The sequence below is a fragment of the Vombatus ursinus genome, unplaced genomic scaffold (genome assembly GCF_900497805.2).
Source record: "Vombatus ursinus unplaced genomic scaffold, bare-nosed wombat genome assembly UNPS02003818.1, whole genome shotgun sequence".
Classification (NCBI taxonomy): Eukaryota; Metazoa; Chordata; class Mammalia; order Diprotodontia; family Vombatidae; genus Vombatus; species Vombatus ursinus.
The window spans coordinates 52,972-71,005 of NW_020943596.1; the positions used below are offsets into that span (position 1 = coordinate 52,972).

Below are 18,034 nucleotides of genomic sequence, written 5' to 3' on the forward strand. Positions count from 1 at the left end.
TTATTATCTTTGTTCCTCCCCACCCCCACCCCTGATTAGCACAGTGCCTGGCATATCATAGGTGCTTAGTAAATGCTTATTGACTGACTGGTCAGTCCCCTGTCCCAGTTCCCTCCCCATGTCCATTCCCTCTCCATGTCACTTCTGACACTTCTGTCATCCACATACCCCAGTCCTCTCCATGTCTCACTTCTCTCCTGATGTCCCTCTGCTTCCTCAGTGTACCCACTCTTGTCTGTTTTCCTCATTGTTCCCTATGTGTTTCTGTCCCTGTCTGTGTCCGTCTCCACTCTCAGTGTACCTCTCCTCTGTCTCTGCTGTCCCTTTCTTCCCCCCGCCCCTGCCCCGTCACCCCTCTCCTCTCTGTGTGACTTTTCCTGTCCCCTTTTGTCAAGCCCATCTCCCTTGGACTCACTTGTCCTCAGCTTATTCTTCAGCATCCCCTATAATTTCTGTTCTCTCCCTCTCTCCTGGTCTCCTAGCCCCTGCACTCTGAACTAACCTGACTTTTTTACTTTGGGAATGACCCTAGAGTTGCTCACTTGAACTGCAGATTGTCCTTCTCTCTTGACTTTCTCACCCCTTGTCCTCCCACTCCTCATTCCCTGCCAATCCTCTGATCTCCCCTCATTCTCCGGAGCGGCTGAATGGTGCTAAGGGAAGTCCTTTCACTGGGCTAGCTGGGTCTGCTACAGGTTTATGTTGTCCAGTTTCAATTGGGTCCTCCCTATTGCATCGCTGCCTTTTTATCTTTCCTTGGCCAACGCTTTGCCTCTCCCTGTGAGATCCATTGCAAACCTTATTTTTTTCTCAAGCTCCTAAGCCCTCTTCCACCACTTTTCCTCACCAGAGGAATTTGCCTCCATTTTTACCAAGAAAATAGCAACAACTATTTGCTCCTTATTCTTTTCAACTCTCTAATTCCATACTGAAACTTCTCTTTATTTTTTGTTTTATTAATACTTTTTACAATGCTACCCTTTCCCATTGACCCAAATCTTCAACAGTATCTTTCTCTACCTTCCCTCCCTGTCTCCCTCCCTTGAAATGAAGAAGCAAACTTAAGTAAAACAAACCAACACACTGACCACGTCTGACAACATGTGCTGCCTCCCAATTTCTCAGTGTGCTCGTTTCCCATGACCTACTCCTCCACCCTACTACAGCTATGCAGCACAGACATGGTTCATACCCTTGATCTTGCCATCACTCACAAACACTTGTTCCATGGTCACGAACTCTGAAATTGCTTTATCTGATCATATTCTGCTGTCATTCTACCTCTCCCTCTGCCTTGTAACTCCAAACCCTGTTCTTCCTCCTCACTGTGACCACCACTCCCTCCACCTGTCAGTTCCTTCGGGGCCAGTGCCCCTTGCACTGGCTATACTCTGTCATTCCCCATCATGAACCCTTGATGAACCAGTTCAGCTCTACACTGTCTTCTTGATTCTTTTGTACCTTTGTCCTGTTAAAGATCTTGCCCTTCCAGACCCCAACCTTGGATTACTCCCATCTTCCACTGCTTTCCCTCTTACTCACATGCTGCTCAATGTAGGTGGAGAATAACAAAATTGTGCTGACTGGATCCATTGCAGTTTTATGTTACATAATTTCAACTGGGCCCTCATTGTAGCAAGGCAGTCTTTCAACTATCCCACTCACCACAGCTGCTTTTACAAGTCTTTTAATTTCCCTCCACCATCACCACTCAGTTGCCTCATATCTCACTGAAAAATAATTGAAGCCAGTCACTGAGAGCACCCTTTTCTCCTCTGGACCTCTTTTCACATCCATCATATGCCATCCCCCACTATCTCTTTCTTCAATCCTGTTTCACATAAAGAGTTAAATCTAACCCCACTCCATGCACAAGTGATTTCCATCTTCTTCAGCAGATTGCCCCATCTATAGCTTTTCTCCTCTCACTAATCTTCATTCTACTCCTGTCTACTCACTGTTTCCCTGTTGCCTACAGACATGCCCATTTCTTCCTGACCCTCACAAAACCCTCATCTGATGTGTACATCCCTGCTAGCTATCGTTCTATATCTCTTCTCCCTTTTGTGACTAAACTACTTGAAAAGGACACCTACAATAGGTGCCTTTCCAAGGGATGAGGCAGCATTTGGGAGTAGAAAGAGCACTAGATTTGAAGTCAGGAGACATGGATTCAGATCCTGGCTCCAACCTTGTGACCTTGGGCAAGTCACTAACCCCTCTGGGATTTAGTTTCCTCACCAGTAAAGTATGGTTTGACTAGATGATCTCTGAGATCCCTTCTGACCCTCAGTCTTATGATAAATGGATCCCTATGATAAGTCAACAAGCATTTGTTAAGTGCCCACTATGTGCATAATGCTGGGAATAAAACTAGTCCCTGCCCTCAAGGCACTTACATTCTAGTGATTCTAGGAAGCTGATGGTGACTCACACATAAGGAATGATCAGAACCAGGCATAAGTGAAAGGGGCTGCTTCAGGAGGCAGTGAGTTTCCCATTTCCCATTGTCTTCAGTGCAGGCTGGATGACCACTTGTTAGGGATGATGATGATACCTACACTGGGTAGGGGTTGGAATAGAAAACCTCTAAGATCCCTTCCCCTTCTCCCCTAGCCCACTCTCAGCAGTCTCCAACACAGAACTAGGGTTCTATGATCCAGAAAGATCCACTGAGTTTCTATCCCTTTCAAAGAATCTCTAAAAGATTTTAAAGAATCAGAGGACTGGGGTCCTATTTCACTTATCCAATTCTTCCCTCCCAAGCTCCCTGCAAAGTAGCCGCTTGAAATTTCCTCAATTCTGAGCACTTGGGGTTCAGAATGATGCCCTTGGGAGGTGAGATCTGAGGAAGTTGGGCATGAGATGGCTTTGGGGCCTACACCTTCTCCTCTTTCACTCTAGAAACCTTGACAGTTCCTCTAAAACAGAACTACTCACAGATAGTCTTAGGGATGTATTAAGAGGTGGGGAGGTGTGGGGCTTGGGAGGCTCTGGCTCTCAGTGAATTGAGCTAGGGCTACCCTCCTGCCTGCCCTTCCAGACCAACTTTTGATCCAAGGTAAATATGTATTCCAGCGTCTGACTCATAGAAGGAGCCTCTCGAGGCCATCTGTTCTGTTCCCCATTCTCCATGAAGCATATTGCCTTGGTCCAAATGAAAGGAAAGTGTGTGTGTCTGTTTGGGGGGGTGGGGGGTGGGGTGTGACATTTCTTAAAGATCTTCAGGGAAAGAGATTTCAGAACCTCATTCACTTTCTTAATCATTCCTGGGTCTATTAGCAAAAAAATTCCAAATTCAGTAAGCATGTGGAGGTAATAATGAAAGAGTTGGTTGGGGCTTGGGAGTTCCAGGTTCTGACATTTACAACACTAGCTATGTTACCATGTTACCATTAACCCTTCTGAACCTTGGTTTTCTTATCTGAAAAATGAGTATAATGGAGGGGACTATATCCATGCTGGCAGAGTAAGAGGAAGTAGTACAGCCCAGCTTTTCACCACAATTAATCCACAAAAACCTAGAAATCCTGCCAGATTAAATCCTGATTAGGAAATCTAAAGAATAATCACAGTTAAGTTATTTTTCCAGCCCAGGGTCATATAGTTAGGGTTCAAATAATGCAAGTTTAAATAATGCAAAATTTGGTTTAGTGCAAATTATAAAAATCATATAAAGTCCTATATAATGTGAGACCACATTGAGTTAGCGTGACACTTGTAAGCTAGTCTGGGGTTTTATTTTTTTTTTTGAGACAATGAATAATTTTATTAAAGAAAATGACAATAATGAGACAACATACCAAAACTCTGGGATGCAGCAAAAGCAGTAATCAGAGGAAAATTTATATCTCTAAATGCTTATATCAATAAAAATAAAGAGCAGACCAATGAATTGGGTGTGCAATTAAAAAGACTAGAAAAAGAACAAATTAAAAATCCCCATTTAAGTCACAAATTAGGAATCTTAAAAACTAAAGGTGATATTAATAAAATTGAATGTAAGAAAACCATTGAATTAATAAATAAAACTAGGAGTTGGTTTTATGAAAAAAGCAATAAAAAAGATAAACCATTGATTAATATGATTTAAAAAGAGAAGAAAACCAAATCACTAGTATAAAAATGAAAAGTGAATATACTACTAATGGAGATGAAATCAAAGTGATTATTAGGAGTTATTTTGCACAATTTGATGGATATGACTCTTTTAATTTGCATTTCTCTAACTATTGGTGATTTGGAGCATTTTTATGTGGTTTTTCTCCAGCCTCTTTTTTTTGCGGAGGGCGGGGGGAAGTTGACACAATTGGGGTTAAGTGACTTGTCCAGAGTCCCTACACAGCTAGTAAGTGTTATGTGCCTGTGGCCAGATTTGAATTCAGGTCCTCCTGACTCCAGGGCTGCTGCTCTATCCACTGTACTACCTAGCTGCCCCAAAATACTGCTTCTATAGTACAGACTATAGGTGTTATAGGAAGTTGTTGTTGAGACATTTCAGTCATGTCCAACTTCTGGTGGCCCCATTTGGGATTTTCTTGGCAAAGATACTGGAGTGGTTTGCCATTTCCTTCTCTGGCTCATTTTACAGATGAGGAAACAGAGGCAAGGAGGGTGAAGTCACTTGCCCAAGGTCACAGCTAGTAAGTGTCTGAGGCCGGATTTGAACTTAGATCCTTCTGACTCCAGGGCCAGCTCTCCATCCAATGTGCCACCTAGTTGCCTTATGGTTTTTGATAGCTTGGATTTATTCCTTTGAGAACTGCTTGTTGAGATTCTTGGACCAATGGACAAAGAATTACCTATTTGGAAATAGTTCTTGTTCTTATAGGCAGCTAGGTGGCAAGGTGAATAGAGTTGCAGGCCTGGAGTCAGAAAGAGTCTTCTTCCTGAGTTCAATCTGGCCTCTAGTCTGGGGTTTTAGCATGATGATACATTATCAATCTACACTTGCCTCTTGTCCTGTGTGGATACAGTGGGCAGCTTCATGTCATGTTACCAACAGGTATGTTAGTTAATTTTTTTAAAAGAGTCCTTAACAAGATGGACAAAATGAAGTATACTTCTGATGGAAACACTAACAGCACAAAAAAGAAGAAGATTACATTAAAACAAAATTTGATGTAACAATATCATGAATATGGTTATAGTAACTCTAAAAGAGGACCAGATGTCCGAATGCTTGAAAATATAATGTGGAATATTTTAAAACATGCAGGCAAAATAATAGAAAAAGGTAAAGTATCAGCTTTTTGTGGTTTGCAAACAACTTGAAGTAATAAAAGTGTTACAGTGACAGAAATAGAGCATCTCTTAGATATATGAAGATTGAAATTTTAAAACGCATTCCTGCTAGCAGAGAAGCCATTCAGACAAAAATTTCATGATTAAACTATGAAAATAAATGGAAATAAAGTGGATGGTGAAGAAACTTTTACTGTAAGCATTAGTTGCAGTAAAAATCAAGTTCAATTACATAATGTTAAAATTACCATGAGGAAGAGAATAGGGGTGAGGATGAGGCAGCTAAATATCCTGATATTTTGAAAAAAAATACTCAAAGAAGTTGGATATCCTGGTCAATAAATTTTAATGTGGATGGAACACACTTGATTTCTTCCAGAACTTCAATTTCTATGAAATAAAAACTCAACTTGTATTTCAAGTATGTATAAATCACCTAACACTTTTATTTGGAGATAATACTGATCAGAATTTTAAAATAACATGGTGATTTGGAGCATTTTTATATGGTCTTAAATGCTCTTAAATCCCCATGTTCTGAGAGGCTACAACCATTGATCGCTTGCAGTTCTTTGGAAGTGACATAAGAAAGCCTGAGTGACTGAAGATATTTTCAGAGACTAGTTTTCAAGTTATTTTAGGCCATTTATTGAAAAATATTACAAGAACAACAATATCCTATTTAAAACATTACTAATTTTATGTAGTGCCCCAGGTCATCCAACTATACTTGGTTCATTGTGTGAAAATGTGAACATGCAAATTTCCTGAGATGTGGATAGAGCTCTCTGAACTTACTGGCATATATATGTAAAGATTTAAAGAAAGAAAAGACAGTTAAGTCTGTGCTGCTAAAATATTTTAAATGACAATAATGATGTTTTCATTATATTATCATTGTAGGCTTATCTTTAGGTATGACATTCAGTAATTTTTAAAATTTTGTTTTCTACAACTACTCTATTATGATAAATTTAAATCTGAAATATTTTTTCTTTTACTGCTACATTATGTTGATAATCATATAAAAACTTAAAATTTTCATTGCATATTTACATAAGGCTGCAATGACCATATTTTATCTATAATTATACCTTTGAGTGGAGTGATTTTGAATAATGTGACAACTTCATGGGGTTTATTATTTACGCTGATTGGGACCTAGGATAGGAAGACAGAATTCTGTGGATACTGGAAGCAAGGTCTTTCAAAGAGATTACCACATAGAGCCTTCCAACATGGGGGCTGAACTAGGTCCAGCAGCTATGCACTAAGGCCAGAAGAGGACCTGGATATAGCATAGAGGGACCTGACACTGTGCAAGGAGCAGGAACAGGTGCCAGCAAGCAGCTCCATCACTTGTACCCTAGAGGTGGGGCACAGATCCAGTGCAGAATGAAGAGGGGACCTGCTCTTTGGGTTTCTGGACAAGGGGACAAGAAGCTGTTGTGGACCTAAGACTGCGTGCAAGGCAAAGAGCAGGAACAGAAGGGAGTGCTAGCTGTGTGACTGACCCTTGTGGGAGTGGTGACTGAGATTTCACCTCCTGCCTATTCTCAAGCCTGAAGCTGAATGAACACTGTAAGGGGCTCAGACCAAGGGGGAGCCTAACATTCTGTTGCTCTAAACTGCAGAGCTGTCCGTCCCATTAACTGATAGTGGTCAGGGCCAACATCAATCTCCTGGGTCTCCAACCAAAGGCAAGCCCATAGTTGTGATGTGCAACTCTAAACCTAGGTCAGGAGTTTACAAATCCCACACCAGGAGGGCAGTCTCAAACCTCCCAGTAAATCAAACAGTTTTGGGCCCAGACAAAGCTTGTAAATCCCCAGTCTGAGCTTCCCATGAGATCCTTGACAAATGCAGCACTTAAATCCCTCAAAAAAGAGCAGTAGGACCCAAGAACATACAAAAAAAATATCCAAGCCAAACTCAGACATTCCCTCCTCCAAAAGTACTCAGTGCCTGGACCTAACACATAGTATGAATTTTGAAGTAAGACTAGAAGAATGAGTAAACACATACAAAAAAAAATCCCACCATTAAGATCTATTATGGTGACAGGGATGACCAGGACAGAAACTCAGAAGGAGAAAATGACTCTGAAACATTTGTAAGTAAAACCTGCAAAGCAGAACTTAGACATAAATTCAAATAGAATTCTGAGAACAAATGAAGCAGGACCTATATTGTTAAAAAAAAAATTTTAATAATTAAAAATATATAATGAGAATGCCATAGGAAAGAATTGGCTTTTTGTTTGTTTGTTTGTTTTTGTAAGGCAGTTGGGTTATGTGACTTACCCAGGGTCACACAGCTAATAAGTGTCACATATCTGAGGTCAGATTAGAACTCAGGTTTTCCTGACTCCAGGGCCAGTGCTCTATCCACTGCAACACCTAGCTGCCACTTTTTTTTTCTTTCTTTCTTTTTTTAAATAGTAAAGAATTCGAAAAGAAATTAAAGTTATGGAGAAAAATACTTGGAAGGAAAATTAATAGCTTAACAAAAGGGGTATGAAACCATATGAAAGCTACATACTCCTTTAAAATTAAAATGAACTAAGTAGAAGTTAACATCTTCATGAACCTATAATAAATATGAAAACAAAGTTAAAAGACTGACAGAAGAGAAGAATACATAAGGTATCTCTTATAAAAACAACTGACCTAGAAAACTAATCAAGGAGAGATAATTTACGCCATAACCAACAAAATAGCTTAGACATTATATTTCAAGAAATATTTTACTAAAAAACTGATCTCAGAGGAGGCAACTGCAAAAATAAATTTGATTAAAAAATAAAGAAACTACATTTTGCTGAAATGTACCACAGACAATGAATTAATATCAATAATACATGCATATGCACAGGTATATTACCTAAATGCTTAAAGAAAAAGTTAAATGAGTTGTAATGAGAAATAGACAGTAAAACTATAATAGTGGGGGACCTCAATGTGCCCTCTTTCAAACCTAGAGAAATCTAACCCCAAAAAAGTGAAAAAGAAATAAGTTAAGGACCTGTGTTCATTTTTAGATGAGTTAGATTGTTTAGAAATGGTAGACCTCTGGAAGTGATTGAATAGGAATACAAATGAAGAAATGGTTGAAACAGCCCTTAGAGAAAAACTTATAGTTCTAAATACTTTCATCCACTGAAGAGAAAAAGAGAATATTAATGAATTGGGTGTGCAATTAAAACAACACCTAAAAAACTCACAAATTTTAAAATTCCAATTAAACTTAAAATAGGAATTTTGAAAATCAAAGAACAGATTAAGAAAAATTGAAAGGAAAATATCATTAAACTAATAAATAAAACTAGGAGCTCCTTTCTGGAAAAAAAAATAATATAATAGGTAAACTATTCAGATAAAAAGAGGTCCTACCAAATTCCTTTCATAATATGAATATGGTCTTGATACCTAAACCAAGAAGAGTTAGAAACAGAGAAATAAAACTATAGACATAGACAGACATAGATTTAAATATTTAAAATAAAATATTAGCTTGACACTATTGCAATATATCACAAGAGTTGTAGAGTATACTTGGTGGATTTATACCAGGAAAGCAGAGTATGTTCTAATCTAATAACATAGCCATTGTTATTCTTTTGTTTTCAGTAGTGTCTGACTCTGTGACCCCATTTGGGATTTTCTTGGCAAAAATAACAGGGTGGTTTGCCTTTTCCTTTCCCAGCTCATTTTACAGATGAGGAAAATGGTGGTAAACGGGATTAAGTGACTTGCCCAGGGGCAGCTAGATGGCACAGTGGATAGAGCACTAGCCCTGAAGTCAGGATGAGCTGAGTTCAAATCCGGCCTCAGACCAAGCACTTGACACTTAGCTAGCTGTGTGACCCTGGGCAAGTCACTTAACCCCAATTGCCTAAAAACAAACAAACGAACAAACAAAAAACCAGGAAAGCAGCCTGGCAGAAACTAGGTATAGACCAACATCTCACACCCTATGCCAAGATAAAATCCAAATGGAAACATGACTAAGACATTAAAAATGACACGATAAACAAATTAGAGGAGCAAGGGGAAAAAAACTACCTTTCAAGGTCTTTGGATAGGAGGACCATTCATGACCAACCAAGGGGTAGAGAGGATCACAGAAGAGAAGATGGGCAATTTTGATTATGTAAAATTGAAAAGTCTTTGAGCAAACAGAACCAATCCAGCAAAAATTAGAAGGTAAGCAGATGGAGGTTGGGGGGTGGGAATCTTTGCAGCAAATTTCTCTGAAAAAAGTCTCATTTCCAAGATATTGAAATTTATAAAATTAAGAGCCATTCTGCAGTTGTTAAATAGTGATATAAAAAGATCTTTTTTGGAGTAAGAAATTTGAACTATCAAGAGCCATATTAAGAAATGCTCCAGGGGACATCTAAGGGGAAGCTAGGTTGCCCAGTGGATAGAGCACTGGCCCTGGAGTCAGGAGGACCTGAGTTGAAATCTGGCCTCAGACCAGACACTTGATACTTACTGTGTGACCCTGGGCAGGTCACTTAACCCCAATTGCCTTGCCAAAAAAAAATGCTCCAAATCACAAATAATGAAAAATATACAAGTTAAAGCAACTCTGAAGTTCTTCTTCACAGCCATTTGATTGGTAAAGTTAAAAAAAGGAAAATAACAAAAGATTGAAAGGGCTATGGGAAAACAGGCACATTAATACACTATTGGAGCAGGCCATTGGCTCATCCATTCTGGAAGGCAATTTGGAACTATGCCCCTGAATTACTAACCTGTGTGTGTCTTTCACCCAGTGATATCACTACTTCACTGTGACCCCAAAATTCTGATCCACAACAAATGGACACTGAGGCAGGACTCTGAGGAGTCCTTTTTTCATTGAAAAAAAGTGGAATTAAAAGGAAAAAATGGGTATAATACCACTTGTACTTCCCACATCACGAGATTTTTGTGACACAAGTCCTTTAAAAAGCTAAAAGCACCATAGAAGTGCAAGCTATTATTATTTTTGTTGTTATTATTGTCATCATAGGGAGGCAGCCTTGGTGTTTGGGTGGAGTGCCAAACTCAGACCCAGGAAGACCTGGGTTCAAGTCCAGCCTGTGATACCTGCTGGCAGTGTGGCCCTGGGCAAGTCAGTTAACTTCTCAATGGTCTAGGCCTGAAGTGTCAAAAATAGGACCAGAACCAGATTAAAATGTAATTGGGAAATATTTAACAGAATAAATAAAAAAACAGTAGAACACAGACACCATTACATTTTAAACACCAAGTCAATATACTGCCATCAAGGATTCTTATGTCCATGCCTGTGGCCCCAGTTTCTATTTTGAGTTTGACACCATTGCTTGAGGCAACTCTACTACCTTAAGTTTCAGAGAAGGGACAATCTGCATTAGTAGAGGGAATGTAGTTTGTCCTGGTGGGTGTTTCAGAAGTTTCAGGGTCTTCCCCTAAAGTGCTGGAAGGGACCTTAAAACACAGAATGGCAAAGCTGGGAGGGACTTTCAATCATAGCCTATGAGAGCCAAAAAGGAACTTTGAACTTAGAGTGAATGTAACAGGTACAAGAGAATTGGACACCCAGAATGTAGACTGTCAGATATTGTGAGGACCTTAATGTAGAAAGAGCCAGAACTGAGAGAGACCAGGGAATGCCAGAGCCAGGAAGGGACTAAAACCCTAGAACAGAGAATGTGAGAGATGGGAACAAATACAGATCTTAGAATATGAAATGGATGAGCTAGAAGGGACCTTAGAACATGGAATGTCAGAACCAGCAGGAACCTTGTTACATGGAATGTCAGAACTAGAAGGAAACTTAGAACATGGAATGTCAGACCTGGAAGGGGCCTGGGGACAGAGAAGGTCATGCATGGCTTGGGGGGCACATGGAATGTCCAACCTTGAAATGGACCTTGGCCACTTCAATCCCACCTCTTTTCTGAGAAGGAAATAGCACTTCCCCAGTTCTTTTTGTGTCAGAAGTGCCCTAGCACACGGTCCACTGTCACTGAAAAAAAGATACCTTACGTGTAGTGATGGCATCTATAGAAAGTATGCTTTAAAACTGCTATATTCTTGATGAGTCCAGGCTTGAGGGACAGAATTGGCCTCTGGGTAGATGTTGTCCCAAAGTTTGATCCTCCCCAGGGATTTAGGGATGATAAAAGCTTCACAGCGGGCATTGAGGCTGCATCCCTGGGAGCTGAGTACCAGGGGCTCTGGGTGGAAAGGAAAAGGGGTGGGGGAGTTGGGTGGGAAGTATCAGTGAGCAGCAAGCCTTGGTGGGCTCCGAGGGCTGGGTAGATGAGAGCATTCAGTGGAATAGGAAGATGAGGAAAAGGAAGGGCAGTCATCCACTCAGTGGGCAGATGGGGGCAGCTGTCAAAAGGACTGTGATGGACCCTGGTAAAGTACAATATTCCAGTGTTGCAGAAAGAGGCTAGGATGGACATCTGGGCTGTAATGGAAAGAACACTGGTTTGGGGGTCAGAAGACCTTGCTTAGAAATGCTCTAGGAATGAAGACTAACTTCAGAGATATTGACTGGAGCTTAGGATAGGGAGATCAGATATGGAAGAGAAATATTCTCTATGTTGAAGTGTGCCCTGATTTGACTAGGTTGTTGAATCAGTTGCTTTGATAGATAAATATGTGTTTCAGTTCGGAAAGAAGAAGGGTAGGCATTGTTCTATATCTTAGGGTACAAGTTCATTGGCTTTCTGAGCCCTAGCCTCTACATCTTTACTCCTAGAATCTGAAGGACATCCTCAGCGACATGATACCTAAGACCTGAAGATGGGAAGAGCCTTGGCTGAAGTCACACAGCTAGTAAGAAGATGCTCACTAGTAAGTAGCAAGCCTTCCACTCTTGACCAGCAGACAGAGAAGACAAGCCCTCTTCTGTTTGGGTTTGAACAGATTGACAGAATTGCAGTGGTGACTTTTGCTTTTATGTACTAGCATACCATGCATCCTGCATGGGGTCCAGTGACCTGGGTTTGAGACCTGGGGCTGCCACTTCACTAATGCCATGACCTTGGGCAAGTCACTCCACCTCTCTAGGCCTCGTTTTTCTCTCTCTAAGGTGGGTGTATTAATACCTGCCCCACCTACTTCATTAGGGTGTGTGTGTGTATGTGTGTGTGTGTGTGTGTGTGTGTGTATGTGTGTGTAGGTATGTGTGTATGTATGTGTGTGTAGGTGTGTGTGTAGGTGTATGTGTGTGTGAGTGTGTGTGTGTGTGTGTGTGTGTATGAGGTGAGGGTGGCAGGACTAAGGGGGTGTGAAAGTCCTCAGGAGGCAGAAACCACTATCAACATATGAGGACTTCTTCCTTGTGTCTGACCAAAATCTTTCTTGCTGTGCTCCATACCCATTATCCTCTCTCAGTTCTTCCCAAAGCCTCCTACTCTGCCTCCATTGTTGAGGCCTGCTCTCCAGGGCTGCTCCCCCATTCTGGGCTCAGCAAATTGCTCAATGCTCCACTCGTGGAACCTTTCTGCAGAAGGGGAGATCCGCTGCCAGCTCTGTAGCAGCTTGGGATAGGGCTGTGGCAGTAGCGGGTACAGGGGATTTCAGGCTGACACCAGGGTCCAGGAGCCAGAGCATGAAGGAAAGGAGGGAAAGATGGAGATGGGCAGAGGAGGAAGAGAAGAGAGGGAGGATGGGAAGGAGGAAAAGGTAGGAAGGAAAGAGAAAGGAGGAGAAGGAAGAAGAGGAAGGAGGAGGGGGAAAAGGAGATGAGGTGAAAGAAGAGGATGATGGAGAGGAAGGGGAGAAGGAAGAGGAATCAGAGAGGAGAAAAGAGAGCAGGAAGGGAAAAGAAGATAGAGGGAGAGGCAGGAGCTCAGTGCTGTAGGCTTAAAAAGCCCAGACCAGTCCTTCAGCCAGCCTCCTGCTGAACTGCACATGCTGAGCCAGTGCTAGGGCATGCAGGGGACAGGAGGGTTTGGGTCAGGGGGAATGACTCCCAGTGAGCCTTGCCCTGCTAACTATCTCTTAAGGTAGCAGGACCAGCAGGAAACAGCCAGGGCCTGACCCCATTACATATGGCCTCCCAGGGATGTGCCAGACCTTCTCGGGGGAGGACTTCCCAATAAACACTAGACAAAGCAATCAGTCAGCAAACATTTATTAAGTCCTTACTGTATGCCAAACACTGTGCTAAGCGCTGGGGATACAATGGACGGCAAAACACTATCTGTGCTCTCAAGGAGCTCACATTCTAACAGGGGAGACAATAGGTACACACAAGATATAGACAGAGTAGGTGGAAGGCAATATGCAAGGGGAAGGCACTAGCAGCTGAGGGAGCTGGGAAAGGCCTCCTGCAGAAGGTGTCCCTTGGCCTGAGCCTTGAAGGAAGTCACAGAGTCTAAGAACCATACACTCATCAGACGCCTGCTGTGTGCATGGCACCGTACTGGGCACAAAGAGTGATACCACTTTCTCCTCTCCCACTCCTTCCTTCTTCTTGCACTCACCAAGACCTGGCTGTGGTTGCATATTTCCCTACTCTTCCCCCCCACTCATGTCCCATCCTCCCCTTCACTCCCTCATCAAGGTGGAGGAGTTGGAATACTCCTTGCTCCCCACTGCCATCTCCCTCTACCACCAACACCCCATAACTTTTCCTCCCTTGAGGTTCACTCAATCCATGTTTCCCACTGAGTCAAGGTTCTAGCTAACTTAATGAGAAAAGGGTATTAAAGGACAAGGGAGACAAGCCCATCTGGCAAACAGATAATATTACTGATTGAAGTGCAGATAACATACACATACACACTTGCCATCCATCATTTCTGACTAGTATTTAATTACCCATGACCAAATTCTTCCTTCACGTGCTCTGGCCTGGTCACATACTCTGCATGGCTAAGAAAGTACTTCACAGTTATTTCTGTCAATAGATAGAAAATATATGGCAAAAATATACACACAAAAATAAATAATCATTATAGTCCTCAGATGACTAATATTATTCAAGTTAATTGTGGGGACTTTTTGTTGTTGTACAACTAGACTCTGAATTAGTTTTGTCTTTCTAGCAACTACAAAAGCACAATCTTATTTCTTCAAATTTAATTGGGTATAAAATATACCTAAGGTGACTTTGCTCTCTTTGGACTTTCTATTATAAAGTTGACTTGCAGAATCATCAAATCAAGCACATGGTAAACATGAAGATATTAAAAGGTGGGGGGTGGGGAGAAAGAAGAAATGTTAGTGGAATTAAAAGGTGGAAAGGAGATAAAAGGAAAGATGCTGTCAACAGAACTTCAGGCTGACGCTCCTTGGATGCCAGCTCCCTGACAGATGTTGAAAAGCCAGTCACAGGGGACTTTGCTGAAGGGTGTAAAGCTGGATTAAAACATTTAGTCAGTCACAGATCTAATACATATACCAATTTAAAACCAAGAACACTGGAGGTGCTTAGAAGATGAAAGACCAGGAAAAGAAGTCACTAAGTTCTTCTTTTCCTTGTTGGGTTAGCTTAAGCCGAGTCAACAATTTACAGCACAGTGAACGTACTCTGCTCCATGGGTCCAAAACAGGGAATGCTATGTGAAACTGGCGGATGATCACTTTTCAGGCAAACATCAAGGAAACTCCAACCTTCTAGGAAAACAGGATCTGAGCCCATTCACTCTCCATAGGGGTAGAATTGATGGTCCTCAACCTCAAATGGCGGCATATCTTGCATGCTGGAAGAGACAAAAATGAAACAAGACATGAAGTTACAGTCAGTGCTTGTTAATCTGGGAATGGGAGGAGAGGAAGGATGGGTGCCAAAATAAGATCAACTAGATATATTTACCAAAAGATTGAGTATGATATGGATTTTTCCCCACAGTCACACATACTTGCTAAAGGTGGATTAATTAATACACTGTAAAATTCAACCTGAAAGCTCTTCTACTTATCAGGATCTGTGGTAGGAAGGAATGGTTATAATTAGTACTGAAAAACAAAAGAGAAAACAGGTTGAGAAGGCAGGGTTAAAAAAAAAAAAGCCTTATTATGTATTGTCCAAGTGATTTAACCGGAGATAAAAACCTGTATAAAAGCATGTGTTTAGGCGTTAAAAAAAATAAAGTCCTATTTTCTATTTTACCTCATGAATGTTTGCTGGTCTCCTCTCCATACTGGTTCTCTGCCATATTGGACATACTGGACATATTGGACATTCTGGACATCCTGGATGCTGTTCTGGAAACTGTTCTGGTAGCTGTTCTGGAAACTGTTCTGGTAGCTGTTCTGGAAGCTGCTAGGGTAGCTGCTTGGGTAGCTGTTCTGGAAACTACTCTGGATGGTGTTCTGGAAGCTGCTCTGGACAGTGTTCTGGCCACTGTTCTGGGCATTTTTCTGGACGTGGGATGCCCCAGAACCAAGGCCATACAAGTATCCAGAATACTTGGCATCGTCAATGTGGTCTTCGAAGAACATTTCTCTCATTTTGAAAAAGGCCATACCCGTGAGCAAGGAATCGGACCCCGCCTGGTGCTGGGAGCCAATGCGCTCCAGCTCCAGCTGAGTGGCCACTTCCTGCAGTCCACCCCTGAGGTTTCTGCAGCTCTTCATGAGGTACTTGATGTCATAGATGACGGGAAAGAAGAGTCGAAGGATCTCGAAGAAGTCGTGGGCTTCTTCGGGCAAGGGAGAGTTGGTGAGGATCTTGATGAAATAGCCAAAGTCATAACCACTGTGGAAGGAGAGCCACTTGACCCCTTCACACAGCACCACTCCTGATGTCATCAGGAGCTCCGCAAAATACTGTGCCTCGATGCCCTCCTCCTCGTGCTTCTTGAACTGGATCCCTGACATGGTGAGGAGCTCGATGGAGTCTTGCGCATACATGTCCTCCTTCAAATTGAATTTGAAATTGAACTGCCACGTGGAGGTTCCTGGAGGGCACTCTCCTTGCTCATTCATAAACGTCAGTCCCAGCTGGATGATCTTCAGCCAGTCCACATTGCATCTCAGCAGCTGATACTGGTAGTCGGCATAGCTTCTGAATTCCCCCACGGGTCTGGCCACCACACCTGGGAACTCCGTGTCCATAGCTACGTAATTGTACTGCTGGATAACGGGTCGCATTTTCTTCATCTCCTCGTCCAGGTTGCAAGCCCAAACTTCCCGGATCCGCGGGCTCTGGTCGGCATGGGCAGCGGGCATGGTGGGCAGAGGCGGGGCGCGCGGCGCGGGGGCTTCGGGCGCCAACAGGCAGCAGCTCCTCATCCGGCGGATCCAAGATTCGCCTCCTAAAGCACCTTTCTAGTCCTCCTGTACTTTGGTACCTGCGCCGGGGCCGCTGCGGTCGCGCTTCTCCGCCTCCTCTGCCGCCTCCTCCTCACCATAGAGACGGCCTTCCGTGGCTGCGCCCCCTACCTTCCGTCCGTCCCTCCCTCTGCTCCTTCCTCCCCCCCCCCGACGCCCCCCGCTGGCCGCCTGGGGAAGGAAGGAAGGGGGCGCGGGAGCCGCGTGGCGCTGCCCCTCCCCTCTTCTCCTAGGCTCTCCAAGTCGAAGTCCAGGGAGAGAGCTGCGCGGTGACGTCAGCCTGCCTGTGTGCCCAGAAGATGCTGGACTGATGGCTCTTCTTCTCGCGGATTACGGGCGATGTGCGCGCGTGTCTCTAGGAGACCCCCGCAGAACGTCAGCCCCCCGCGAGGGGAGGGGAGGCAGGCAGGCAGGCAGGGGAGGGGAGGGGAAGGGAGGGGAAGGGAGGGGGTTCTTTCGTGCTGGGGCGGCGCGGTGTCGCCGTACCTCGCGTGCCGTGCCGCGCCGCCGTGCAGTCCCACCACCCTGCGCCCCCGCCCTCGTCCTGTCCCTTCCACCCCTGCCCAGCCCCGGGCCTTTTGGATGTGATGATGGAGGGATGGAGGGACGGAGGGCAAAACTCTTTTAACTACCCCCCTCAATTTTAATTTCCATACGAAGAGACCTAGGGAAGGACTTCCTTATTATGCGAGTTAGCCCAGTGATGTCCAACCCTAACCTGAGACAGTGAATGAACGAATGAATAAATGAACGAAGGAACGAATGAATGAAGCAAGGAAGCATTTCCTATGCTCAAAGCACTATGCTAAACCCCCAGGGATGGGAGGCTATGAAAGGAAGACAGTCCCTGCTCTCAAAGAGCTAGAGTTCTAGTGGAAGCTAGCTAACGTTCAATATTTCCTGCCAGTTAAAGCCTAATCAAATGACCCCCCTCCCTTTCAGGCTTGACAAGATGACTTCCCTAAATCCATGGTGAAAATCACGGTCCACAGCTCTTTCTGTACCCCTCCTCACACATATCCAGAGCGGATGGATGGGAATGCTCCCTGAGGGACTTCAGCCTTCCAAATAGGGGCTTCATTACGGCAATTATTATCCTTAATAGGAGCATCATCACATCACTGTGTGTTTCCACAGGGAGCCCCTGGCCTTCTGCCACCAGTACACCTGCCACGGGGGCTATATGGGTGCCAAGGCCGTGCTGGAAATCATGCCCCAGGTCCCAGGGCTGCACCTCTGAGACTCGCACGAGATTGTGTGGGTAAAACATTTGTAAACTTTAAAGCACTATATAAATGTGAACTGTTTTGAGGGTGGGGGACTGGCTGAAAGAGGGAGAAGACCACGTGGGGGAAAGATGCAAAATGTCTGATTTAGGCCAAGTTTCAGGGAAAATTTCCTAGGGATGAGAGCTGTTCCAAGCAGGGATGGGCTGCCTTGCAGGTGGGGGTTCCCCTTTCCAGCAGACGCTGTATGATCCCTTGTCAGTTGTGTTATATCCGGGACTCCTTTTTCTGTGT

General features: G+C 43.4%; 1 protein-coding gene across 3 annotated transcripts; it reads right to left on the reverse strand.

Annotated features, from left to right (window-relative positions):
- Positions 1–14,880: 14,880 nt before the first annotated feature.
- Positions 14,881–16,475, reverse strand: LOC114052904 (CCR4-NOT transcription complex subunit 7-like). 3 transcript variants are annotated; one of them, XM_027875693.1, is made up of 3 exons: positions 15,542–16,475; positions 15,352–15,415; positions 14,881–14,941 (listed from the first exon to the last, which is right to left on the reverse strand). In XM_027875693.1, the coding sequence occupies exons 1-3, from the start codon at positions 16,473–16,475 to the stop codon at positions 14,881–14,883; spliced, it is 1,059 nt and encodes a 352-aa protein (XP_027731494.1). The 3 variants fall into 3 exon arrangements, with proteins under 3 accessions (XP_027731494.1, XP_027731501.1, XP_027731485.1); XM_027875700.1 differs by having other exon boundaries at positions 15,352–15,425; positions 15,573–16,421; XM_027875684.1 differs by having other exon boundaries at positions 15,352–16,475.
- Positions 16,476–18,034: the final 1,559 nt, after the last annotated feature.